The sequence below is a fragment of the Dipodomys merriami genome, unplaced genomic scaffold, assembly GCF_024711535.1.
Source record: "Dipodomys merriami isolate MVZ:Mamm:240054 unplaced genomic scaffold, mDipMer1.0.p SCAF_1, whole genome shotgun sequence".
In the NCBI taxonomy this organism is placed as follows: domain Eukaryota; kingdom Metazoa; phylum Chordata; class Mammalia; order Rodentia; family Heteromyidae; genus Dipodomys; species Dipodomys merriami.
This window is the reverse complement of record NW_027202270.1, coordinates 5,086,299-5,113,693: the sequence shown is the minus strand read 5'-3', so window position 1 is coordinate 5,113,693 and position 27,395 is coordinate 5,086,299. Positions and strand designations below refer to the sequence as shown.

Below are 27,395 nucleotides of genomic sequence, written 5' to 3'. Positions count from 1 at the left end.
TATACTTCCTAGCAAAAGTTTCCAGCCTGAGGCACTTAACCCAATTTTCTTTAGAGCAAATTCATTTTTCTGCATTTGGATTCCAAACCCATTTGCCGTGTGTGTGTGTGTGTGTGTGTGTGTGTGTGTGTGTGTGTGTGTGTGTGTGTGTGTGTGTGTGTGTGTGTGTGTGTGTGTGTGTGTGTGTGTGTGTGTGTTCCCCTCAGCACAGGATCTTAGCCTTTTCTTGCCTCCATCACTGCATAAAGAGCAACTGTCAGCAGCTTGGTAGATTGTCCTTCAATTTAGGCTTGACTAGTGTTTTCTCATAATTAGATTCCATTCATCTGAGTTGTGGAAACTTCCTTTTACAAAGATGAGTTGACTGACAGAAGAAAGGAAACATCTTGTTTACGATGTAGAAGACACTGAACCTTCCCCTCCTGTACTATTTTCAGCTTCAACCGGAGGAAGGGTTACTGTGGGTAGTTATTTTAAGAAATGGCATAATTTTGTTCCTCACTGCTAAATTCTGAACACCTGATAGTCATTCATTCAACAGTGCCTATTTTGTGCACAGAATCGTTTTCCATGCTAGCAGAAGGAAACAACAAAGTCACTGGCCAGGAAGAATGCTCTCTTCTTCTACTTATATCAGTGAGGAAGATTTCATTTAGATTGCCCAGAAGTGTGTGTCCATGGTGCACATACATGTGTGTGCATATTGTTAATACTGAGGCTTAAACTCAGGGCCTTGGACCAGATCAGGAAGGTACTTGTCTCCTAGTTTTTGGTGTTAATCATTTCTGGTTCCCTCATTTTAAAGGGGGAGGGATGGGAGAGATGTAGACCTTGTGAAAACTGGCTGGAGGAAGTGGGCATGAAATCTCCAAGGGTCTTTTTTGCAGTTCATCTTAATTACTGGAAGATCTTTGATGAAGGAGCTCCCTAAGCTTCTCCTTCATGTCTGAAGACAATTGTGATAGTTCTTGCATGGGCAATATATCACAGTAGAGTCTATGCTAAATAATATGATTACAGATATTATAATACTTTGATTTTGTGCAAATGGCCCAAAGCCTAAAATCCTTTCTTTTTTGCACTGAGAATATTGCCAAATATAAATCCTTAAAAAGCCCAAACATTTAATGCAATAATAAAGCAAAACAAAATTACTGGCAGCAGGGCCATTTGAGGATCATTCACTCTTCCCTGACTGACGTGGAGTCAGTGGACCACTGTTGGAGCTGCACTGACCGGCTCTCGTGGTCAGGTGTTCACCGTCCTTACAACAACTCCCTTAGACACTGAGTACCGGAACAGATTTGCTGGTCTCACCCCCTCAAGAAGCTGAGGTCTAGACTGGGGTCTGGGACCGGTGTTTTCTGTCATGCTCATTGTTGGACACTGGAGGACCTTCCTTGCCTTGCAGTGGTGGCGAGGCTATCCCACAGCATGGCAGCCCATGCAGTGTGCCCTGAGTCTCACAGACAGCAGGGCTTCTCTAGGGAATCTGTAAGCACAGGATGGAAATATGACTCATCACCCATTGGCATTCTCTGTTCACCCAAGGTGCCTGGATCCTCACTGGAGGTACTCACTATGGCCTGATGAAGTACATCGGGGAGGTAGTGAGAGACAACACCATCAGCAGGAATTCTGAAGAGAATATCACAGCCATCGGCATCGCAGCTTGGGGCATGGTCTCCAACCGTGACACGCTCATCAGGAATTGCGATGATGAGGTACGGGAGACAGGGGAAGGAGACCTGCCAGGGCTTGTGGGAGAAAGACCAAGGCAGGGGGTGGGCTCTGTGATGTAGCCAGCTCCTGGTGAAGCCTGCCATTCAACAACAGCTTTTGGAGCTCAGGCACTGACAACTAGGTACTCAAAACTCTTAAGGAAGGGACTAGTGATAGATGCGTTTTCTGCATTAACATCTGTTTCCAGCAATCTCATGTTACATCCAGGTTCTTCATTCTTTGTAATCATAACCTGAATGTATCCTGGAAGAACTGAAATGCTGGGCTCATCCTTTATTGCTGTACCTCGCTCATCGCAATTCAGATTGATGGCCACTTATTGTTTGTTGTTTGGGATTAGGAAGGCTGTGAGGTCTACCCCACTGAACATTTCCTGTGAACGTATATAGCAATGAATGTGTATTTCATGTTTAAAATACAAGGTAGAAGGGGAGGCATGGCTCAAGTGGTAGAGCAACCAGCTGTGAGTAAAAAAGCTAACTAAGAGAGCAAGGCCCTTGAGTTCAAGTGCCAGTACTGGCTCTAAATAAATGAATAAAAAATAAAATTACAAGGTAGAAAACAACAAGTGTTCTCTGCTCAGAAGACTTGGCTCAGGAAATCTGGATGTTGAGAAATCCAAATGGAACCTACACTTCCTTCTGTCTGGGCTCCATAAATGTCTAGACAGTAAATTTTAAGGAGTGTGAGGTTTGTTATGGCGGCTTTAAATTTTACTTTCTTGTCTATGGTACCGTGTTTGAGACTTCTAAGGGGAAGCAGAGAGCAGAAGGCATTTCTTGATGGCTTCAAAGAGGCAGGATGATGAGGAGAGAGGAGACTGGCCTTCCGGAGCCACACGGGGGCTTCCTCATGAGTCTGTTCATTTCTCTGAGTTAAAAAATAACTTTGCATTAGGATGGGATAGTTTTATCTAATTGTGCTTTTATTACTATTATCAAGTGCTTGATAAAGAATGGCAAAGTGGTCGCATATCAAATGCTAACTTCAAAGGTGAGTGACCTGAATCAGGATGTGGAGGGCAGTGGCAGGCTGGGCAGGGCAGAACACCACCCAGCATTGCTTTCACTATTGGCCTTGTTTGTTACAAATATGGAGTCAGGAAGTGGCACTGTGGCTCAAGTGGTAGAGTGCTAGCCTTGAGCTGAAGAGCTGAGGGACAACACCCAGGCCCAGAGTTCAAGCCCCAGGACCGACCAAAAAAATAAAAACAAAAACAAAAAACAAATATGGAGTCAGCTTAGAGTTCATTCCATTATGGCAGATACACCACAAAACCATAAAACCACCCATAAAGTAAAACTTTCTTGAAGCTGGGCTCCAGAGGCTCATACCTGTAACCCTAGCTGAGATCTCAAGAGGCTGAGAGCTGAGAATCACAGTGTAAAGTCAGCCCAGGCAGGAAAGTCTGTGACACTCTTATCTCCAGTTAACCAGCGAAGAGACAGAAGTGGAACTTTGGTCAATAGGTAGAGAACCAGACTTGAGCAAATAAAAGCTCAAGGACCTGAGTTCAAGCCCTAGTACTAGCACGTACCATACACACACACACACACACACACACACACACACACACACACACACACACACACACACACACACGTACACAGTAGAACCTTGAATTGTAGCAATATTTTCCTGAGTACTTATTCTGTGTAAGTAAAATTCAGAATAAATATGTAAAATATTTATGTAAAAAATATGTAAAATAACAGAAAGCGCTAACCCCCTGGAAATTAAGAAAGGACCAACTAACCATGTGGCAAATAAATGTTAGGTCAATAGTGCAATTTCAAGAATATGATGTTGCTTAGAAAGCACTTAGAAAGCATTGTTAATGAAAACAGAGTTATCAGTTTTCCAGTGTGGACAAAGCTACACTCAGGAATGAAATTCGTGCCCTATAATCTTCATTAGTAAAAAATAAATAGTTCAGTAATCATCATTATAGGAGCTGAAGCTTATTTGACAACACTACACAACAGGCTGTATTTAAAGTGTTTTACACATACTGATTCATTTCATCTTCACAGCAGCCCATCAGGTAGGTACTGCAATTATATTCTCATTAGAGTTGAGGAAACTGAGGTATGGAGAATTAAGAAAATCCCTGAACTCACAATGTAGTCAGTGGCAGAGTCATGTCTCATGGTCCTTTGGACACTGTAATTTCCAAATAAATTAATTTAGAAAGTAATGCCACTGGCACAACTCAAGGAAAGCAGGAAAAAATGTTTAACCAGAAAAGACTAGAAATTACCTTTTTGTTCTTTGAAATAGCTTTAACAATTAAGGAATACATAGACCTGAGAAATTAAATGTAATCTTGAAAAGATACTCTGAGGATGTGACACATCATGACATACCAAGAATTCTGAAACTCTCATGAAAAGTAAAATTTTTCTATAAAGCTAAACTTCTCCAAAGTTGATTCAAGAACTAGAAAATATGAGTAGAGAAATTGTCAATGATGGTTCTCTAAGGAAACTAAAATTTAATCTCTAAATTGCTCCTGAGTTAGATGATTTCACCTCGCCAGTAAAACATAAAAGTGGCCTAGTCATTTTTTATTTTATAGCTTTCCATTACACACAAAAGTATGGGATCATTGCAGATTCCTGAAGAAAAAGCAAATTTTTGTTTTCTTTCTAAAAAAATATCTAAAAATACATATGAAGAGCATAAAATTATTCTTCTAGCAGTCACTAGGGAATTTAATGTTTGGGCAAAGCTATTCATTCAAGTACTTAGCATTCTTACAAGACCTAAATATCTAGTAATGCCTACTATAGATATTTATTAATAGGTATTTGTCATCTAGTAACACTTATTAAGGATACCTTCAGGAATATTATATTGCAATATAAAGGAAAATTACAGAGTTATCAAGATCTTTCCAAAGATGTTTCAATAGTATGGGAAATATTTTTAATTTTAAGTATAAAATCATGTGACACATGTAGAAAAGAACTGTTCTTAAAATCTTGATGCTATCACTGAGTCATAGCATTAAGCATAATGTTAATGCTCCTCTTTCTGCACATTTCATTTCTATAGTAAACATGTATTGTTTTTCAGTTCCTCAATTATAGTGCTGGTTTCTATTCCTTTTATATGTCTGCTAATGACCATCTCCAGTGACAATTCAGTTTCATGGCAAACTCATATCATTTTGTGGTTGGCTTCCTGGCTTCTTTACTGTGTCTTTGAATGACAGTGTTTGGTCTTTTGTGGAGACCAACGGTTCGTAATAATTTTGTTGGGCCTCTCTTTTTGCGTGGTTTTTACTCAAGGCTTCTTAGCAAACCCCACCATGGGCAGATGAAGCTGGAAGGCTGTAACATCACCAAGACTGAAATAATGCCATGTTTACACCACTGAAATTTACCCTGCTTTTAGGAATGCTTTCAGAATTTTCTCTCATTTCCCATCATATTTTTTTCCCCTAGTGTCAGTACTGTAATTTTTAAATGATTGTGGTATTAGGTATGCATTTAAAAAAGTAGCCTGGGCCTCTACTCATTATTCTTGTTTTGCAAACTTTTCTAGGCTATTTGTTGTTGAGAGATTAGAGAGAGCCTGTTCTCCCTGGAGCACTTGAGGAGGAGGTTTAAGTGTTGTTAAAGCACTGTGAAATCGTTAAACCACTGTTAATGTTCATGATCAGCCTTTATTAAAAACACTTCTTTTTAGTTTTACTTTTATTTTAAATAAACTAAGACGGGCTAGAGTGATTTGACTCTGTAATTGCACGTTGGACACCCTCTCAGGTACCCTAGCTAGTTGAATAAAGTTGACATGCAGCCAGCCCTCCTGCCCTCATGCTGGGCTAGCTTCTTAGAAGACTCCATAGAAAACTCAAGGAAACTACATTGTAATCCCAGCTGCTTTCTGCCAAGCAGAAGCCAGCTTCAGGAGGACTGTCCCGGCCAGACCGCTCCTAATCGCTTGTGCTGGACTGAAGAGCCTCTCATCCTCTACCCTCAACCCCTTTCTGGGTGGAGCCAAGGATCCTACACAGCCAGCTGATTTGTAATGTTATCACGGTTTTTCCACTCAGACTTCAGAATACCATTTTAAGATACAATCACAGGGACAAAGCATTAACAAAAATGTGAAGTCATTGAGAATCATATTACATCTTCAATGGGTCCTGGAAATAAAGTCACTGTTGTAACATCTTAGTTTGTTATTCTGTCCTGATTAAGGATGTGGAGTCAGTCAGAGCTATGTTCTGGAAGAGTGTGGATGAGGTGGGATTTTTTTTTTGTCCCACAGACATTTGTGGAATACCCCCTCCCACGCCTCGATGCAGACATCTTGCCAATATTAGGTCATCTGTTGTACTCAGAATTCCCTTGGTGACAGCCTCTTATCTTGCCAAGAACACTTAGCGAATACAACTGTATTGTTTAAAAATTAAACTTTCTTTATACCTTTGTTCCGTTTATTTATGCCATTAGCAGAATCAACAACTTTTCTCTCCCTGTTGATTCCAACTCACATTCGATTCTGAGTTGTGGAAGTGTCTTGTTTTGTTTGTTGATTTCTTGGTAGTAGTGGATTTTAAACTCAAGTCCTCATGCTTTCTAAACAGGCATTCTGCCACTTGAGCCAGGCCTCTGACTCTTGTAGTTTTGCCTGGGCCAGCCTGGCCAACACCTATAACTTCTCGAGTAGCTGGGATTATAGATAAATACTGTCATGACTGGTTTATTCATTGAGATGAAGTCTCACTAACTTTTTTTTCTTCTTCATTTCTTTTTGGCTTACAAACTGCAATTCTCCCAATCTCTACCTCCCAAGTAGCTGGAACTAGAATCATGAGCCACTCTCCCCCAAATAACTTTTAATGCAAAAAATAAAGAATCTCTGATCTATTAAAAACTAAACAGCTTTGAAGTGTAAGAGGCAGGAGCCCTTGTGGTAGGAACTCCTTCCTTGAGGCTCCTGCAGTGGGCTTTTCTTCCCTGGTGTGTTTGGGACCATATAACCATTTAATTGCTTGTATTTGTGGTACTATTACTATGCACTTCTCCTGTGCAGAGGTCTATTTTCTAGTGCTCAGGTTCTGACATGTGACAGATAGATTCTGTATGTGTATAAGCTAATACCTATGTTTATACACACACACACACACACACACACACACACACTATGTACACACACACACACACACATCTACTTTTTTCTTTCTTTTTTCTGGCTTGAACTCTGGGCCTGGGCACTGTCCCTCAGCTCTTCAGCTCACCTTGAGCCACAGTGCCACTTCTGGTTTTTTGATGGTTAATTGGAAATAAGAGTCTCATGGACTTTCCTGTCCAGGCTGGTTTTCAACTGTGATTCTCAGATCTCAGCCTCCTGAGTAGCTAGGATTACAGCTGTGAGCCACCAGCACCTGGCTCATCTAGTTTCTTGAATGCCATCTGTTTCAGTGGCTTTATATGCAAGTGCTAGGTGGTGGTAGGGGAGATCAAAACCTTACACTGTCCCTCGGCCATAAGATATGCATGGCCAAGTGATCCCAACTCTGTGACACTTCATTGCGTTATATTTAGCAGGAAGCCTCTGAGTCCTTGGGGGGCCTTCAGAATTCAGAAAGTCTGGAGGAAGCAGCAAGGTAGTTAAAATCCCCTAAGAGCTGCCTTCATGAGGTCACAAAAATGTCCTAAGACAAATCTTCCTGTGCTTCTCAGGGCTACTTTTCAGCTCAGTATATCATGGATGACTTCAAGAGAGACCCTCTGTATATCCTGGATAACAACCATACCCATTTGCTGCTTGTGGACAACGGCTGCCACGGGCACCCCACGATCGAGGCAAAGCTCCGCAACCAGCTGGAGAAGTACATCTCGGAGCGCACTAGCCAAGGTCAGTATTTAGGGAAAGGAGCAAGAGACGCTCTGTAAACGCAGCACCGCCCACATCTGCCTGCGGCCAAGGATGTGCAATGAGGTGTCTTCCCTGCCAGAGAAGAGCTGTCTGTCCTTCCCGAGGAGCTGTCCTGCTTGGGCTGTCATTCTTCTTTCTTCAGCTTCCTTAGAGTGCTTCTGCCAGGGTCCCTGGGACACATGCCCTTCAGCACGGGCAAGAGAATGACAGACGCTTCCTTCTCATCTGTAATATGGGAAGTCTGTGGTGTGTCTGTCCCCTTAGCATGTAAGAACAAATGAAATCCATGGTGGCAAGTAGGAATTGTAAAAAGCAGTGCCAATAACTAAGATCGAATAATGACTAAAACCCAATCCACCAGTGTAACGACTGGAAGGCCACTGAACATTTTGGATCTTAGCTGCTTCTTTGGAATAGAACTGCCTAAAATATTGTTTCCAGGGGAGACTGCAGCAGGTGAGTGAAGGCTTCATGTGGCTGTAGGTGACATGCACTTTGCCTTCCTGAGGCCAAGCTGTGTCCTGCTGCCCTTGGGACTTAGTGATTGACCTGATCACAGGGACTTGCTGGAGGTGTTCTCCATGGCCTTTCTTCCCCAGTAGAACATACAGGAAGAAATACATTTACAAATGTGCTGAACTCCATTGGGAGAACACCTAGGTATGCAAATTTCCAACCCTTCAAAAAGGCCTAGGATTGTGTTAATGCATAAGAGAATAATTATTGTAAGGATAAACTTGTGCCTGGTTTCAGCCTATTGGCAGAAGTAAATCAAACTGAGAACTTAGCCTTTTAAATATTTGTGACACCACAGTGTGACCCCTGTCAGATGGGCACTAGGTTGGTTCCCAGATCTATTCACTGTGATCGCTGTGTAGAGAGCATCAAAGTCAAGCCCAGGAGCTATGCAGCTGTCCAGCGGGGGCTCACGGGACAGAAGGTCCGGGCATACCTGTTATACAAGGTGGGTGGCTATTTCCACAGGATCCTTTTTGTTTTACAGATTCCAACTATGGTGGCAAGATCCCCATTGTGTGTTTTGCCCAGGGAGGAGGAAGAGAGACTTTGAAAGTGAGTCCTGGTTTACTTTTTGAGGAGACTGTCTAACAGAAGATGATATCCGCAGGGTTTTGGAGTTTGTCTAATCTACAGTGACCCATTTCTTTACTGCAGGCTGGGCTTCAGCTCAGAATTTGGGGAGGAGGATTTAGGCCCACAGAAATAGCCTGTGTGTTTAGTGTCAGCCTTGACAATGAGCCTGTCAAAGACGGGAGCTGTCCTCCACCTGTGCATCTCATGGGCTACAAAATGGCGTCCACTTCATCTGAGTGTAGATGTAGCACACGATCCATCCTAAGTTAGATGTTCCCAGACCACTGCAGGCCCACCTGGCGTCTCCTGCAGACATGGGACTCCACATGAAGGAAGCCAGAATCCTAAGGGACTCAGAGCACAGAATAGCCCTTGGATGATTCTGGGCAAGAACTGGATCCCCTACCTCTATGTGGACTCTGATGTTGCTGAGCTCACCTGTCTACAGCCAGGCATGTCTCAAACTTTTAAACAAAAAACATGAGTGTGACTACATTTTGGTCTCTGTTTGGAGACACCATTTTCAAGAGCTCATTTTCTAAGAATGTTTGGGAATAGGACCTAATATGAAAGTGATATCAGCCAGGTTACCAGTGGCTCACACCTGTCATCCTCGTTACTGAAGAGACTGAGATGTGAGAATCACAGTTTGAAGCCAGCTCAGACAGACTTCCACTTGATCAGCTAAAAGCTGGAAGTGGAGATGTAGCTCAAGTGGTAGAACGCAGCCTTGAGCGAGAAAGCTAAGAGGCAGAGTCCAGAATCCCATTTTAAGCCCTAGTACTGGCATAAACCAACAACAGAACAATTTTTTTTTAAAAAAGAAACCTAGCCAACACAAAAGTAAGGTCTAACTCCTCTTTTACATTAATTTTCATGTCCCTTTCCTATCCTATTTATTCTCCAAAACTGAGATTAAAGATCTGTGTGGCCCTTGGCTCTCTCCCCAGCATTGGCCAGGGTACATCCTGAACTGAGCAGCACTTGCTGGCAAAGCTACTGGAGTTATAGTCAAGCATCCGTATGCTCCTTCTTTCTGTGGGACAATGATCTTTCCATTTACTCATTCATTAATTTATTCATTCATGCAACCCATATTTACTCCACACTCACTGGGAGACCATGGGTAAATAAAAATCATCCAGAGACTTTAAAAAAATGAATGATTTTCAATAAAAGACTTTACAGGGAATAATTAAAATAGGTATTTTTTTTCAATACAAAAAGTGTGCGTAACTTCCTTCTGATAAGCTGTCAGTGATCATGTTGAAGTGTACCTTCGAAACTGTTGTTAGAGTGTCAGTATATGGAATGATAGATGCTTGTGCAGGGGGACAGTTACTCTATGCAAGTTGTCATGGGACTCTGCTTTGCTGGTATGCCAATAAGCCTGGCTTGCTTTGCTTATTCATTAGGCGGTTGCAGAAAGTTGAGTTGTTTCTGGTTTGAAACGGATGCCCTAGAGCAGAAGTGCAAGGAGAATGTCTGTGTATTTTACTCAAAGCCTTATTCCCTATGGGTCCTGTCCATCACCAAGAGCCCTCCCATCCATCTATCTCTGTCTCCTCTCCCAGGCCATCAACACCTCCATCAAGAGTAAAATCCCATGTGTGGTGGTGGAAGGCTCAGGGCAGATCGCCGACGTGATCGCCAGCCTGGTGGATGTGGAAGATGCCTTGACCTCGTCCATGGTCAAGGAGAAGCTGGTACGCTTTTTACCACGCACAGTGTCCCGGCTTCCGGAGGAGGAGATCGAGAGCTGGATCAAGTGGGTGAGTTTGGGGGGAAAACGTTGTGGGGGGGCTGAGTGCATGGGAATGGAGGTGACCCCAGTAGGAGCTGCAGGTATTGGACTAGTCCTCGTGACTTTCAGTCTGAATTCTGGCCTAGCCCAGGCATCTTGTGAGAAACCGAAATTTTGTGCCATAAAGGCTTAAATTCAGGCCTGGTTGCAAAGCCTCTCATCTTCCTTGAGACCACGATGCCAACAAACACACTTCTGTGATTTGCACTTACCAGTGATGGGGAAGAAAGAAATCCCCAGGAATGACAATTTAAAGATGCAAACTCTTAACGGAATCTATAGTTACTGGCAGAAACACCATTATACAGTACGTTGCTTGTGACATTGCTTGGTCTGCAGTGTGGCTTTGATGATCTCGTGTTTCTTGGTTGAAGATGTAAGAAAGGCTGCGTCACAGGAACAATTATGCTTCTTGTTGCCATGTTTGTGGGAGTATTTTAACACGAGAACAATGTGCTTTCATCTCTCTCATGTCAAGGGAAGCCAACACATTAACCACCGGCCAGTAAGATCCTAATTGTCAAATATAATGGCTATCTTCATCTGCATCCTTGTACCTTCCGGCCCCACTGAGACCCTGTGGTACCCCACACTTTGGAACTAGGGACTCTCTCATTAGAAACTTTTCCTGGATGTTTAGTTTCTTTATTAAAACTGCCTACTTCAGTTTTTAAAAATTCACCCTAGACTTGTGCTATTTTCTGGATAAGAATCAAATATCAGTTGCATAGACCCAGTCAATACTTCTCTCATTATAAAGTTTTAAAGTTAGATACCACACAAAAATCCCAATTCCTATTATAGGGAGTTAAGGTACTTTATATGCATGTGTGGAAGTACCACAAAAATCCCTTTTCATACAATTAAGATACACTAATTAATGAAGGAAGAAAGTCACATCTGTTCAGTCACCAAGAACTCTTGGTTCTTGTTTGTATTTGAGCTTTTCATTTCTATTGTGTCAGACTTTATGACAATGCTTAGATATTGTTTTCTTCTGGTACCTGCTCTTCATTTATTTACTCATTTGATAATTGAGAACCAGAGATCTACCAGGCTCTATTACACAGACACATGCATACACATTCACATGCTCATACACATGCATGCACACACACAGGCATAATCATATATACTTTTAGTTGTACACTTACCCTTACAGGTGCTAAGCATTTTGATATGGGATTTTTGATAAGTGTATTCTTGTACCCTCAATATTTGACTTCCATTATATCAAGGATGCATTATTATAATTAAAAATTAGAAGCTCTGGGTACAGGCATTATTGTTGCAGGAAGGAGATCTGGAATTTAAAAAGATGGAATTAACAATCTCTCACCAACAGAGATAAGTTGATGTTCTTTGTGCTTAAAACCTGTCAGCTGACAGCTTTATTCTTTAATGTTACCAGCTCAAAGAAATTCTTGAAAGTTCTCACCTATTAACAGTTATTAAAATGGAAGAAGCTGGGGATGAGATCGTGAGTAATGCTATCTCCTACGCTCTGTATAAAGGTGAGTGGGGAGAATGTCCTAAGAACTTCCACCTTGTGCTTCTTTCTGTCTGTGGGTTTGGTGACTTACAGTTCTTTGTAAAAATTGCTTTATTGGTGGGTGCCAGTGGCTTATGCCTATAATCCTAGCTACTTGGGAAGCTGAGATTTGAAAATCATAGTTCAAAGCTAACCTGCACAGATAAAAGCCAGAAGTGGAGGTGTGTCTCAAGTAGTAGAGTGCTAGCCTTGAGTGAAAAAGTTGAGAATAAGCATAAGGCCCTGAGTTCAAGCCCCAGTACTGGCACACACTCAAACACACATACACACATTGTGTAAAATTGAAATTTTGTGCCATACAGGCTTAAATTCAGGCCTGATTGCTTATTAAGCAGGTTGAACTTTCATACTCTGAAAATCTGAAATACAAAATTCTCTAAACTTTTTGTGTGCTGATAAGATACTACAAGTGGAAAATTCCATACCATGAAACTGTTTTTTTATTTAAAATATTGTATTGAACTAACTTCCGACTGTGTATAATAGATGTATGTGTGTACATTTCATGCTTAATCATGGGCCCTAGGATATCTTATTCTTTGTGAATTAAAAATTAAAATCTAAAGTACTTCTGGTCCTAATCATTTTAGAAAGGGAACGTGTAACTTGTATCATCTTGTATTTAATTTAGGGTATAAAAGAGTGAAAGACAAAATATCTACACTCTGGGGAGACAAATTTCCTCAGATACATGTACATAATAACAATGTTTATATCATTATACATACTTATCAAAATGCTGTCCCAAAGCTGCTTCTAGAAGTGTTTTAGAATATTTTCCTAGGTCTCTTCTTACATTCCTTGAAAATGTTATTAAAAAATGTTATTCAAAAGACTAAATGTTATTTAGTCTTAAAGCTTTACATATAAGTAACACACAGGCACACACAGAGAGATCACACACACCAAAATCAAACAAACAACTTTGCATTGATTTCTGGAGTTAACAAATCTCCTGAACTTACGAACTATTCTCAGACTAGACCATTCTTTGTGGTCTTTGCTGTCCACCAAAGTGGACATCAGATGAAGTAAATATAAATAGGTCCTTGGCAAAGCCAAGCCTTTTGGAGTTGTACTATCTGATTTGAAAAATGCAAAACAAGCCAGGCACTGGTGGCTCACACCTGTAGCTGTTCAGGAGGTTGAGATCTGAGGATCCAGGTTCAAAGCCAGCCTGGACAGGAAAGTCTATGAGACTCTTATCTCTAATAACCTCCAACAAATAAAAAAATAGAAACAAGCTGGAAGCAGAGCTATGGCTCAGTGGTAGAGTGCTGGCTCTGAATAAAGAGAAGCTCAGGGACTGTGCCCACGCACATAGCAAGTGCAAGTTGATTGCTTATTACACACATTCTGGTTTCTCTTGCCAGAAATTTGGTTGTAACAGTGTTCAAAGGGAGAGCAGAAAACATGGCTTAAGTACTTGCCTAACAAGTGTATGGCCCTGAGTTCAAACCCTACTACTGACAAACCCCCTCCACCTATAAAACAACTCTAGTACTCTAGTGTTCATTTAGACGGGGTTCTGGTGTATATAATATATACGATTATATATTAATAAAACATAATATAAATTATATAATCATATATAATTATATAGAATATATAATATAATAACATATAATTATGATATAATATATAGTTATAATTATATATGATATACCAGATATAAAATATATGATAATATATAATATATAATGTATAATAATTATATAATTGTATAAAATAATGTGGTATATATTATATATAATATAATATATACTTTAATATAATATATACTTATATAATATAAGATAGTATATAATACAAGATAGTCTAGTTATGGAAAATACTAGCCCTGGAATAGACAAGAAGTACATTAATATGACATGACAAATTACTTTTTATAGCTTTAAATATAGTGTAAATCAGGTATTATTTTTGCGGTATAATGCCCATAGAATCTGGATCTATGAGACAATGCCAATATACTACTTAATGTTGTTCAAGAAGATATTACTATAGCCTGGCCGATCTTCATTATGTATCATGGCCTGCAGCATGTGGTTGAGAATGAATGACAGTGAGTACTCTCACGGTTCTGAGTGTCCACTTCTGACAGAACCCTCTTCAATCACTGTGATAACTGGCCACAGAGACTGGCCACAGAGACTGGTCTGACTCTTTTCTCTTCTTTGGGCCCCTTTGTTCTGTGGCTGCTCCTCCTGCTTGCCGTCAGCCTTCAGCACCAATGAACAAGACAAGGATAACTGGAATGGACAGCTGAAGCTTCTTTTGGAGTGGAACCAGCTGGAGCTCGCCAGTGACGAGATCTTCACCAATGACCGCCGATGGGAGGTAAAGGAGCAGCCCTCAGGGGTTACCCTAGCTTCAGTGACTCCTGGGCCATTTCCAAGGTCATCCATTTGGAATCTTGTAGGACGATTCTTTTCTGGTTTGTCAATGTTGCCCAGCCTCACTTTTCTTGACTGCAGGCTGAGATAAGTAACCTGCACTTTAGGTGTGTTGTCAAGGGATAATAGAAGTAAAGGAATGTCTGTAAGGTCACAGTGCATCACCAAAGGCATCCAGGATTTCTACCCTTAAGCCAGTCGAGAGGAGAGGTGATGTTATATCTGACACAGAGTTGCCTCTCTTCTCTTGGGAGTAGATGGGATGCAGGGATATTGGAAGATTTGTCATCAGTGAGCTGTATATGGGAAAAATAGTGCAATGTGTTTGAAGGTACTCCATGCATTTCTTCAAGCTAGGTAGTTGAATATCCCTGAGTTGCACACCACCTTTACTATGAATGTGGCATACCCACTAAAAACAGTATTCTTCTCCCAAACCTTCCTGGGTCACTATACAATTGGTTAGTGTTTTTAGAGCCACATTTTCTATTAGTTTTCTCTTGTATACAACTAAATTTCAATCAGCTTCAAAAGCTGTGTTCAATAACAAACCATCAAAGATGGATTGGTGAGGCAAGTTTTGTCTTTTCTGTGCCTCAGAATTAACTGAAGTCATCCGTGGTCAATGAGCATATGTTTAATTTTTTTTAATGTACGTAAAATTTGAAGGTGGAGATATTTCTTCACTTTCACCCTTGGTAGCCAGATTCAGAAAACACATTCAGTTGTACCATTGTACAACCAAGGCTGAGAATGGATTTCCATGAGCATACAATCCATTTTAATGATGCAAATAAAGGCTCATGAATCTTTAAGTTATTTATTCCTTTAGCAAACATGATCCTGTATTGAGTCTTTGTGTTATAATGAATCCTATTACACATGGAAAAGCTTTAATGAGTAGAGGAGAAGTTGGACTGTATGTGGATTAATTCATGGATTCCCCAATGAATATCTGAGTGTGAAATGTTCCATTAACAGAAGGTCAGATGGTAGAGATAAACATGAACTTAAGCACCCATTGGAATTAAACACTTAGCTTTATGAACTCAGCTGAAGATTGTCAAGGTGAAGGGCACAAAGGAGAAAGGGCTGTGGAGACACTCACCTGCCTTCCCTCCAGCAAGGTCCTCTACCTGATCTCAGCTACCTCTAACAGTGGCTTGTGGATACCGGATCTTACAAAAGCTGGCTATTACATTTTTAGACATATCACATGTCAGGTGTGGAAAAGTAGTCATTAAAAATTGAATTGCACAAACCCAGAGTTAAATATGTGTTATGAAAACCAAAGGTAAGAAGCAATCAAAATGACCTTCTTCTAATTAGGTTTCCTGTATTTGCTATTGCCTGTGGTCTGGAGGGGATCTCTGTCTAGTGGAAATACCATTCCCAGTTCTGCATCCAACGATGTCAAGTTAGTAGCTGAAAGCTGGCCGTGGGGGGAGTCTGTGCAACACATCACAGATCAGGGCCTATATGTTCTATCAGGGAGCTGGTGGTTAAGCACCAGCACACCACTGCTTATATGAAAATCGAGGTGGCCCTACTGTCTCCATGTGTGTTACCAGGATGAAGTCAGAAAACACTTATAGTTTAGAATAGTGACACTAAATATTATCCAACTGTTTACAGATCACTAAAAAATCTATGCCAGATGCTAGTGCCTTATGTCTAATCCTAGCTAATTTGGAGGCTGAGATCTGAGAGGATCTTGGTTTGACCAGGTGAGGCCAGAAAGTCTTTAAGACTCTTACCTCGAATTAATAACTACAAAGTTGGAAGTAGAGCTGTAGCTCAGGTGGTAGAGTGCCAGCCTTGAGTGAAGAGGCTAAGGTTAGTGCTCAGGCCCTGAGTTCAATCTCCAAGTGTGTATGTGTGTGTGTGTGTGTGTGTGTGTGTGTGTGCACATGACTTTGACAACACACGGAACAAATTTCTTGTGCTAGTTGATTTGCTGGTGTCAATCCAAAGCAGAGAAGATACCATTTTGCAGCTTCGTATGCCGGAACTCCAAGGATGTTTTAGAAAGGAGAGTTAATGACAGCTCTTGGGAAGGCCTGCACTGAACCTGTGGATTGGAAAGAGCATGGCCTGTGGATCATTTCATAGCCACAGCCCTCTGTTTCAGACAGGGGCAAACTGAGGCACAGAGACCTAATCTTGTTCTAGCTTGAAGATTTTGAAGATGGAGACAAAGGTGTGTCAAACTGCAGAAACTTCTCCCTTTCTCAAGTGCAGTACACCCCACTGTGTGGGCCATGGATTGATGATAGCATAGCCTGGGAACTGGTTAGAAGTGTAAACTTCTGGGCTCCATCCTGGGCTTGCTGAACCAGAAATTGATTGGTTGTCTCCCAGGAATCTGTGCTGTAACAAGTCTGGATGACCTAACGGGAGGCAGATGAGCTAAAATGGAATGTGGAGTGCTGTGCATGGTAAACACTTCCTTGAGGACAGAGAAAGTGTCCCTGCAGCCTTCCCCAGGGAGCCTTTTTCCTGATGAGCCTAGAAGGATTCATAATGTAGGCACTTAAAGGACCGTTGACAATTTTTTCCCTAGGCTATATGTGAGTGCCAGAAGGCCAATATTAGATGGAGACAAACCTGGTGATGCTGCTGTTGGCATGGGATGGCTACGGAGAAAGCACCTCCAGGCAATGCTGGAGGGCCGGGGGGCCTTGAGAACCAAGGCTCCTGGGAAGCCGCTGCTGCCTGACTCCAGCCAATGAGTGTCAGAGCTTCGGTTTTCTGACCTGCAATTCCGTGATGGAAATGTGGATATTAGTGACTCTTTCAGTTTTAGAGAGGAAAGGAGCTAGATAAGGTCTTTCTATGTAGTTCAGGGTGGCCTTGAATTTGAGATCTTCCTGACTCAGGCTTCCCCTTGAATGCTGGGATTGCAGGCATGAAGCACCATGCCTGATTCAGAATTTTGAATAGTTGGCACTGGAGCCAGTGCCTGGAGTCCATGGAGGATGCCTAGAACATGGCTGAGGGTTGATGTAACCTGCAGCCACTTGTCTGTGGCTGAAGAAACACTGCTTGTCTTCAGATTTGTAGGACACTTCAAAGGATAAGTTTTAGCAGGAGCTCAGAAAGTGGGAATAAAGGTAACCAATGAGGGTAATGGCTGATGGGGTAAACTCCCTGCCTAGTAAGCTCAAGGACCTGAGTTCAATAACCAATAACCAGGTATGACTCAAGTGTTCCAGGTATGTAACCAGACCAGTATTTGCTTCATGGCCTATGGTTTGTGTGTGGCTGGCTAGATTCCGTTTTGCCAACTGTGCTTAGGGTCTTAGTCATAGGGCAGGTCTGCAGGACTGGCAGCTACCTCAGTCAGGGTCTTCTGTAGACTCCAGAGAAAGGCAGGGGTCTCCCTGTTATTCTGGCTTCTACTGTGCCAGAGACAGAAGTGACCTCTCATGGGGCGACCTTCTTAGAGCATCATCTTTTCGTGGGTGCGTTTATCTCTGCAGAAGAGAGCCCAGGTCAGTCCCAAGGCCCCATGTGGCTGATTTCCGGGACTCCCACCATACTGCTTCCCCATCCAGATGTATGAACAGTAACCAGATATTGTACGGAAATGGAAAAGAGAAATCTTAATCTCAAAACAGAACTGGAGGAAAAAAAATAGAGGATATTGTTACTCTGTTTGAAAAGTAAATCACCTTGTTGTTTTCTGCATTGGATTTACAGTGTGATTCTCTTTACTCTTTTTTTCCCCCCTCCTTAGTCTGCTGACCTGCAAGAAGTCATGTTCACAGCCCTCATAAAGGACAGGCCCAAGTTTGTCCGCCTCTTTCTGGAGAATGGCTTGAACCTGCAGAAGTTCCTCACTAACGAGGTTCTCACCGAGCTCTTCTCCAGCCACTTCAGCAGCCTGGTGTACCAGAACCTGCAGATTGCCAAGAATTCCTACAACGACGCCCTTCTCACGTTTGTCTGGAAGCTAGTTGCAAACTTCCGGAGAAGCTTCTGGAAGGAAGACAGAAATAGCAGGGATGAAGTAGACGTGGAGCTCCATGTGAGTAATGGCGGTGGTGCTGTCCAAGGGGCTAGTTTTAAGTTTTCCTGAGAAAAATGTCTCTGTCTTCCTACCTCATTACCACAAAGTAGCCAAAGTGCTGCCATGATGTTTTCTCTACCGTCTTTCCTTAAAAGTGAAGTTGGTGGTGAGTTTTCCAATGTCTTGCTCTCTGCTCTGTGTTGTTTTTCAAGCCAGTTGCAGTTTTTCTTGGTTGCAAAGTATGGTGTGGCATATTTCTGAAGGCATTTGACAAGGAGCAGGAACAATCAAAGGTCATTTTGGCCTACGGAACATGATCTGTATTGTGTGTGTGTGTGTGCACGCACGCGCGGGTGTGCACAAACGCACTGGTTCTGGGGTTTGAACTCAGGGCCTGGCACTGTTCTGAGCTTTTTAGCTCAAGGCCTGTGCTTTGATTCACAGCTCCACTTCTAGGTTTTTAGTGATTAATTGGAGATCAGAGTCTCATGGACTTACTTTCCAGGACTATCTTTGAACTGTGATCCTCAGATCTCAGTCTCCTGAGTAGGGGCAACCAGTACCTGGCTATGATCTTCTTTTTAAAGTAATAGCTCCTTTCTTTTTTTTTTGTCGGTCATGGGGCTTGAACTCTGGGCTTGGGCATTATTCCTGCGCTCTTCACCCAAGGCGAGCACTCTATCGCTTGAGCCACAGTGCCACTTCCGTAATAGCTCCTTTCTGTCCATGTAAAGGACTGAAGAACTCCCAAATGCCCTTCTCTGCATGAAAGGGAAGGTGGAATCCTGGTATCCATCTGAGGAGATACTGTGGATGTACCCTTCCACACCCCCATTGCTTTGGGCCTTCCATTTTACATAAAGGCAGGTCTACTTTACAACAGCTGGCATCAGCAATTATTTACTAATGCTCTTTCTGATCAGAGGCTGGTGTACAAGCACCTCAGTCTTTCTTGAGGTAGTAGAGATAACTGAATATGTATTCTCCACTAGCTCCCAGAGTTGCCTAGTGAACTTGACTTCCTGTTACCCACTGTGGCATCTTATTTGATAGCACACCTTTTATTGATTTTTTTTCTTTTCTGATCTCATTTTTCACTATTTTATTGGTTTTTTCCTGGGATCAATTTCTGAATAAACTAGTTACCTCATATTTTCATTTTAATGTTGCTTCTGTGAAACCCAGATTAGGTCATTGTTTTTTGTAATTTCAAGTTTTTAGTGTGTGTATGTTTGTGCTTGTGCATATCAAAAATCTAAGTGATTTACATATTTGCAGGCAGTGTTTAGTTTCTAGTTGACACTATGTAAGGTAAAATGTACTGAAAAGCCTACAAAAAAGTAGAGAAAGAATATATACATTTCATCATTTTCTATTTGAAAGTATTTCATTGACAGATACAGAATCATGAATAAGAGTTGGGACTCAAATTGATATATCCAATTCAAATGTTTGAATGATAGTCCTAAGAAAATAAGCACATTCTGATCATCAAGCTTACACCACAGGAAACCTAGACACTTAATTTGAATGATTTTTTTTTTGAGAACAGATTTATATGATGAGCTAGAATTCTTTTTTCTTTGGCCTGTCAGAGCCATTCCATTTAAAAATTGCTCTCAGCACATTTTCCCCACCCTTTATGCTTTCTTGTCTAGTTACACTTTGTCTTTTATGATAGATGAAAGATTGTGTGCTCAATTTTACCATCTGGTGGGTTGCAGAGATGAAAATCACATCCTGGTGGTTTTGGACTCATATACAAAGCTACAGAGCCCTCCACATATGGGGCATTCTCCTTGGCCTTCTTGACCCTATTTCATTGTTAGAATAAGGAACCTAAATCGCTTTTCGTTTACACATGGTGATCCTATCCTCTGACCTCTTCCAGGATGTGTCTTTTACTACTCGACACCCCCTGCAAGCTCTCTTTATCTGGGCCATTCTTCAGAACAAAAAGGAGCTCTCCAAAGTCATATGGGAACAGGTATATGTCCAGATGATGGCTGGATTTCTAAGCAATACATGCTTGTTTTTTGGAACAGGTTTGAATCTCTCAAAACTTTCATGCCTAATCTAAGGCATCAGCAATGAAATGGTTCATCTGGTGGGGATGGGTATGGCTGTGCCTCTGTTTGCATGTCATCCAGATGTGTCTGCAAGGAGCTGTCCTGAGGAAGGAGCCATCCCTGGGAGTCGTTGGTACCAGGCTCCAACTCTCAGGGGTGTGTGAGGGTATGATTGCTTCCCAAGTGCGTGAGGAATTCAAATTTCATTTAAAAATTCATTTCTAAGAGTTTGCTAAGCCTGCACAAGGCCCTAGTTCCAACCTCCAGTGCTACAAAACAAAAAAATTGTAAAAATAGTATCTACCTTTATTACAATACAAATAAGGAAACAACCTATAAAATTTTTGCTTTGGCTTTTTTTTAAGTTCTCTCCTCTTAATATTTTGGATATTAGGCCATTGTCTAATGTGTAGTTGGCAAAAATCTCCCATTCTGTAGGCTGTCTTTTTAGCTTGTTGCCTATGTCCTTTACCATGCAGAAACTTTTTAGTTTGATGCAGTTCCATTTATAAAGTCTTTCTTTGATTTGCTGTGCTTCTGGATCTTTATTCAGAAAGTTTCTGCTTGTGAGAAGAGGTTTTTAATATTTCTCCTACTCTTTACTGTAATGGTTTCATGGTTTCAGGTCTTTAATCCATTCTGAAGTGATGTTGGTACAAAGTGATAGGTAAGAGTCCAGTTTCAGTTTTCTGCATGTGGATATCCAGTTTGGGCAGCAGCATTTGTTGAAGAGTCTGTCTTTCTTCCAGCCTATGTTTGTGGCTCCCTCACAGAATGTTAAATAGCAGTAGGTCTGGGGGTCTATTTCTGGGTCTTCTGTTCTCTTCCTTTGGTATTCAGGCCTGTTTTTATGCCAGTTCCAATTGTTTTCATGGCTATGGCTTTGTCATAGAGTTTGAAGTTTGGTATTGTTGTTCTTCAAGCACTATTCTACCTGCTAGGATCACTTTTGCTGTTTGGGATCTTTCGGATATTGTTGAACTGAGACACAAATCCCTGCTATGTTCTTATCCAGCTTCTCCCAGGGAAGATATGGGAAGCCATACTTCCCACTGTCACAGTCATGATGCCAGTTTCCCATGCTGTTTGTTAAGGTGTGTGTGTGTGTGTGTGTGTGTGTGTGTGTGTGTGTGTGTGTGTGTGTTGGTACTGGGGCTCCAACTTAGGGCCTTGTGCTCTCACTTGGTTTTTTTGCTGAGGTTTGGTGCTCTATGATTTGAGCCACCTCCTCTACTTCTGGCTTTTTTGTTGGTTAATTGGATATAAGAATCTCAAAGAGTTTTCTGCACTGACTTTGAACTGTGATCCTCAGATCTCAGCCTCCTGAATAGTTAAGATTATAGGCATAAGCCACTGGTGCCTGGAGATATATTTTCTTTTTCTGTGTTAATCCTATGCTCCAGACCACAAGCATATATATTCAGGTTTGAAGCTATTGTTGTGCTAATGTCAAATTTTACTTTGAATCATTAGCAGTAGTTGGGATGGTACCATTTCCTGCTTGTGCTGCCAGTTTATCCTTTCCAATGCTCATGTCTGCCCAGCCACTTAAAGAAATTTTGAATTAACCTAAAATTCTCTACCCCAACCCCCATGAAAAGACCCGGGGCTGTACTCTGGCAGCTCTAGGAGCCAGCAAGCTTCTGAAGACCCTGGCCAAAGTAAAGAATGACATCAATGCTGCTGGGGAGTCTGAGGAGCTGGCCAATGAGTACGAGACCCGTGCAGTAGGTAAGTCTCCAGGGACTGGGGTGTCGTGGTGTGTGGGGGTCTGTTGTGTGGGAGGTTCTTGCTGGTGACAATCGTAGGCCAGGTGGCTGAGGTGAATGTGTGTGTGAGCTCTTCTTCTGTCCCAATGGAAGACACTGTGGATCTCTCAGCCAAGCGTATATACACTGTGCCCGGGCATTTTGCTTCTGGTGCTGACTGACTTTCCCAAGAATGAATGTGAGCATCCTGGGCTGTGTCTTCTCCACGTAGGGCCATTTAGGGCCACACTCAGGTTTAGGTCTAAGGAACTCAGCACCTCGGGGAGTTTGGGATGGGTTTCAGGATGTTATTAAGACCTGTGACAGCTTAGATCTTACTTGATTTGTAAGCTCACAAGTAAGCCAGCTATTACCAGCCCCCCCCACCATAACCCCTCCCCCCACAACTTCTGATGCATCATCTGGAACAGAGTTGGCTTATCGCTGATGGGAGGGGCAGCAGCTGGGTTCCCATGTTTTCATACCCCATTGGCAATACTGGAACTAGTCGGTATTGCTTCCCTGGAGCTCCCTGAAGTTAGGGATCTCGGATCTTCCATCAGAGCTGCAGGTCAGGTCACTCACTACCTGAATGGAAGAAGAGAGAGGCTTGGTGAAGCCTCACTCTCCTGAGAAGTCTCTGGAGGGACACATGGGGTGGCTGGTATTGCTGTTCCATCCTTGGTTGAAGCTGATCAGTGCCATTTTATGCAGAAAACCAGGTCATTAGGGCATGCTTTCAACTTGTTTGGGGTTTTCCCTTTGAACGTGACAGGTTTAAGTTGGTAGTGTGGTAATTGTTATGTGTTTGACTATTGTGTTACCTGATAGAAAACATACCCACACTTTTAGTTTCACAGTAAAATAGAAGCATGCAATTATTTCTTTAAATCTTTTAAAGTTTCAAAAGATATAATCTTTCTTTCTTTTTTTCTTTCTTTCTTTCTTTCTTTCTTTCTTTCTTTCTTTCTTTCTTTCTCTCTTTCTTTCTTTTTTGTCAGTCATGGGGCTTGAACTTTGGATCTGGGTACTGTCCCTCAGCTCTTTAGCTCAAGGCGAGCACTCTACCACTTGAGCCACAGCACCACTTCTGGGTTCCTGGTGGTTTATTGGCTTTGAACATTGATCCTCAGATCTCAGTCTCCTTAGTAGCTATGATTACCAGTGACTAGCTATAATGTTTATTTCTGAATGACTTCAGTTAAGCAATGGTTTTGAATATCTTGACTTTTGAAAATTTCCTCTCAGAGCCAGGTGCTGGTGGCTCATGCCTGTTATCCTAGATACCTAGGAGACAGACTGAGGACTGTAGTTCAAAGCCAGCTTGGGCAGAAAAGTACTTGAAACTCTTATTTCCAATTAACCAGCAAAAAGCCAGAAGTAGAGTTGTGGATCAAGTGGTAGAGGGCCAGCCTTGATCCAGAAAGCTAAGTGAAAGCATGAGGTCCTGAGTTCAAGCCCCAGAGCTGGCACTAAAAAAAATAATTCCTTCAAGCAACTGCACTTCAATGTCTTTTTCATTAGGTCTTGGAATACAAGAACTCCCTAGTGCAATAGGTTCCTAAGTCTTCTACTATTATTTATTTATTTATTTTTATTGTGAGAATACCATACAGAGGAGTTACAATTACATGGGCAAGAAAATGAGTACATTTCTTTCTTTCTTTCCTTCTTTCTTTCTCTCTTTCTTTCTTTTTGGGTCCCGTCGTGGGCCCTGAACTCTGAGCCTGGGCACTGTCCCTCAACTCTTCAGCTCAAGGCTAGAGCTCTACCACTTGAGCCACAGCGCCACTTCCGGCTTTTTTCTTTTTGCTTATGTGGTGCTGAGGAATAGAACCCACGGCCTCAGGCATGCAAGGCAAGCGCTCTACCACTGAGCCACCTTCCCAACCCCATGAGTACATTTCTTATCAAGCATTGTTGCCTCCCCTTTGTTTCCCCTTCCCATCCTTTCCCATACTCCCCCCTTACCCCCACCCGATCCTCCTTTCTCCCCCATCAAAGTTGTAAAGTTTGTTTTTCGACATAACGACTTGTACATTTCATTGTTGTAATGGGTCCACCTGTATCCCTAGTTAATCGATTTGTTTTTCCAAACCCCTCCACAAATTATAGCAACATCAAATACAGTGAAAGCATGGGTTATATCGTGGGGGAGGGACATACAAAGTAACATAGAAATCATCTTGTAAATATGTTAGAAACAATTGCATGAAACGAAAATAAAAACCATTTGAATACTTATCTTGGGGTTCATTCCCCTAACATCAACTTATCTGACCTTTTCTGCTTGACTCAGACATATACTAGTTATTGCAAATAAGGGAAACCATGGGACCTATGTTTCTTTGGGCCTGACTTACTTCACTTAATATAATTTTTTCCAAGTCTTTCCATTTCCTAACAAATGGGGCAATGTCATTCTTTCTGATGGAGGCATAGAATTCCATTGTGTATATATACCACATTTTCTTGATCCATTCATCTACTGAGGGGCATCTGGGTTGGTTCCATATCTTAGCTATGGTAAATAATGCTGCAATAAACATAGTTGTGCTGGTAGCTTTAGTATGGTCTTGTTTGTGATCATTTGGGTAAATGCCCAAAAGTGGGATTGCTGGGTCATAGGGGAGCTCTATGTGGAGTCTTTTGAGGAACCTTCATACTGCTTTCCAAAGTGGTTGAACAAGTTTACACTCCTACCAACAATGCAGTAAGGTTCCCTTCTGTCCACATCCCCTCCAGCATCTGTTGTTATTAGAGTTCTTGATTATAGCCATTCTAACTGGAGTGAGGTGATATCTCAACGTTGTTTTGGTTTGCATTTCTTTTATGGCTAGAGAGATTGAGCATTTCTTCATGTGTCTATTGGCCATCCTTCTTTCCTCTTCAGAGAAGCTTCTCTTTAAGTCTTTAGCCCACTTATTTATTAGGCAGTTGTTTCTTTGAAGATTTTTTTGAGGGATTTAATTTTTTAAGTTCCAGATATATTTTAGATATGAGACCCTTGGCTGTTGTATTCTACTATTTATTGTTGTTGTTTGACTGGATATTTTCAGGCTGTGATTTATCTAGAAAGGACTATCACCCAGAATTCACATAAGGCAAATGAGCTGGAGGAAAGGCTTCCTTGATGAAGGGGAAGCAGCTGGTCTGGGGTCCTTGCTAGGGGTCAAGGCTCATCTGCCTACATCCTACAAAGCGGCGACTCCCTGTACTCATGGCAGCTCAGTCTACCAGCGTGTGTTGACATGTTCTGATAACCACAGTACCCTGAAAGAAACTGTCAGCCAGGGTCAGGTTGTGATGCCTTCCTCTGTGCCTTTAAGTGTCCAAGTTCTCACACCCAAGCTCTTGGTGATTCGGGGGGTTGGCAGGCAGGAGCTGGCCTGTTTGCTCTATTTGCCAGCTCTGACTACAGGCCCCTCTCTGATGATGATGCAGAGCTGTTCACGGAGTGCTACAGCAGCGACGAAGATCTGGCTGAGCAACTGCTGGTGTACTCCTGTGAGGCCTGGGGCGGGAGCAACTGCTTAGAGCTGGCAGTGGAGGCCACAGACCAGCATTTTATCGCCCAGCCTGGGGTCCAGGTAAGCAGCATCCAGTCCTCGAACAACATACCCAGAAAGGGGCCTTGACATCAGCTGCAGAAATAAACAAAAAGGTCCCATAACATTAAAAATAAACCTTCTTACTAGGCTCTGATGACTCACACCTTAATCCTAGTTACTCAAGAGGCTATGATCTGAGGATTGTGATTTGAAGCCAGCCCAGGCAGGAAAGTCCTTGAGAATCTTACCTCCAATTAATCCCCAAAAAGCTTGAAAAGTTGTGGCTCAAGTGGTAGAATACTAGCTCACAGACAGTGCCCAGGCCCTGAGTTCAAGTACCAGGACTGGCGCACACACACACACACACACATACACACACACACACACACACACACACACACACACACACACACACACACACACACTAAATAAGCCTTCTCCTCCAGTATAAAAGCCATTGCAGTGGAACGGGGCCAATGATGGTATGAGAGACAGCAGCCATAAGCATTGGTAGATATCCTTACTTTAAGAGATGATATAGGGGGCTAGGAAGGTGGCTCAGTGGTAGAGTGCTTGCCTCGCATGCATGAGGCCCTGGGTTCGATTCCTCAGCACCACATAAGTAGAAAAGGCCGGAAGTGGCACTGTGGCTCAAGTGGTAGAGCACTAGCCTTGAGCTGAAGAGCTGAGGGACAATACCCAGGCCCAGAGTTCAGGCCCCACAACTGACCAAAAAAAAAAAAGAGAGATGATACAGGAATGGGACAGTTGGCCATTTTAATGTAACATAATACAGAGACAATCAACTTAAAAAGAGAAATGGTTTATTTGGGCTCACAGTTTTGGAGGTTTCAGCCCATGCTTGCTTGTCCTCATTGCTTTTGGACCTCTGTGAGGTGACACTATGTGGTGGGAGTGTGTAGTGGAAGAAGATGCTCAGCCAGGAAGCTAAGAGTGAGGATGAGGAAGGGCTGAGGGCCCAGGTACCCTTCCAGGACATGACCCCAGCTACTGAGACCTCCCACCAGGCACCATCTCTTAAAAAGTTTTACCATGTCAGGGCTAAGGACAGGGGGCTTTTGGAGGACATTTAAGATGTGAACCATTGTAAGGGGGAATGAAGTAATCATGAGCTGGGTCTCTGGACCCCCCCCCCCGGGTCCTAGTCCACAATATCCTAACTAGGTTCGGGGTTTTGAGTCTTAGTGTCTCACCTGTGAAATGGGGATGGTAACAGCTACAGGGAAAGGCTGCTAGGAGGCATCAGCAAGGTACTATGTGGATGGGGCTGGTCTTTACTTGAGCCATTACAGTTACAATTATTGCTTATAGTAAGACAGAAACTTATGAAATGGGTGAAGTCAGTGTTCATGTTCAGCTGGAGGGGTGTGGTTCTTAGATGCAGGGTGAGGAACTGGCCATACCCATTATATGTTTCTTCTTCACAGCATACATGGAGGTGGGGAGCATTATCATCAGGGAGGTTCTAGAACATTCCCTCTGCTTGCGCTGCTCAGAGGTGGCAGGGCTATATGT

At 42.3% G+C, this 27,395-nt stretch overlaps 1 protein-coding gene across 1 annotated transcript in view; it reads left to right on the top strand.

The window, feature by feature from the left end:
* Nucleotides 1-27,395, top strand: part of Trpm8 (transient receptor potential cation channel subfamily M member 8) — a 69,642-nt gene that overhangs the window by 7,488 nt on the left and 34,759 nt on the right. The window contains exons 5-14 of the mRNA XM_070021119.1: nucleotides 1,552-1,724; nucleotides 7,440-7,614; nucleotides 8,639-8,706; nucleotides 10,302-10,499; nucleotides 11,943-12,045; nucleotides 14,305-14,423; nucleotides 18,219-18,509; nucleotides 20,383-20,478; nucleotides 22,162-22,291; nucleotides 25,753-25,898. Of these exons, the coding sequence (XP_069877220.1) occupies nucleotides 1,552-1,724; nucleotides 7,440-7,614; nucleotides 8,639-8,706; nucleotides 10,302-10,499; nucleotides 11,943-12,045; nucleotides 14,305-14,423; nucleotides 18,219-18,509; nucleotides 20,383-20,478; nucleotides 22,162-22,291; nucleotides 25,753-25,898 (1,499 nt within the window). The remainder of the gene's footprint in view (nucleotides 1-1,551; nucleotides 1,725-7,439; nucleotides 7,615-8,638; nucleotides 8,707-10,301; nucleotides 10,500-11,942; nucleotides 12,046-14,304; nucleotides 14,424-18,218; nucleotides 18,510-20,382; nucleotides 20,479-22,161; nucleotides 22,292-25,752; nucleotides 25,899-27,395) is intronic.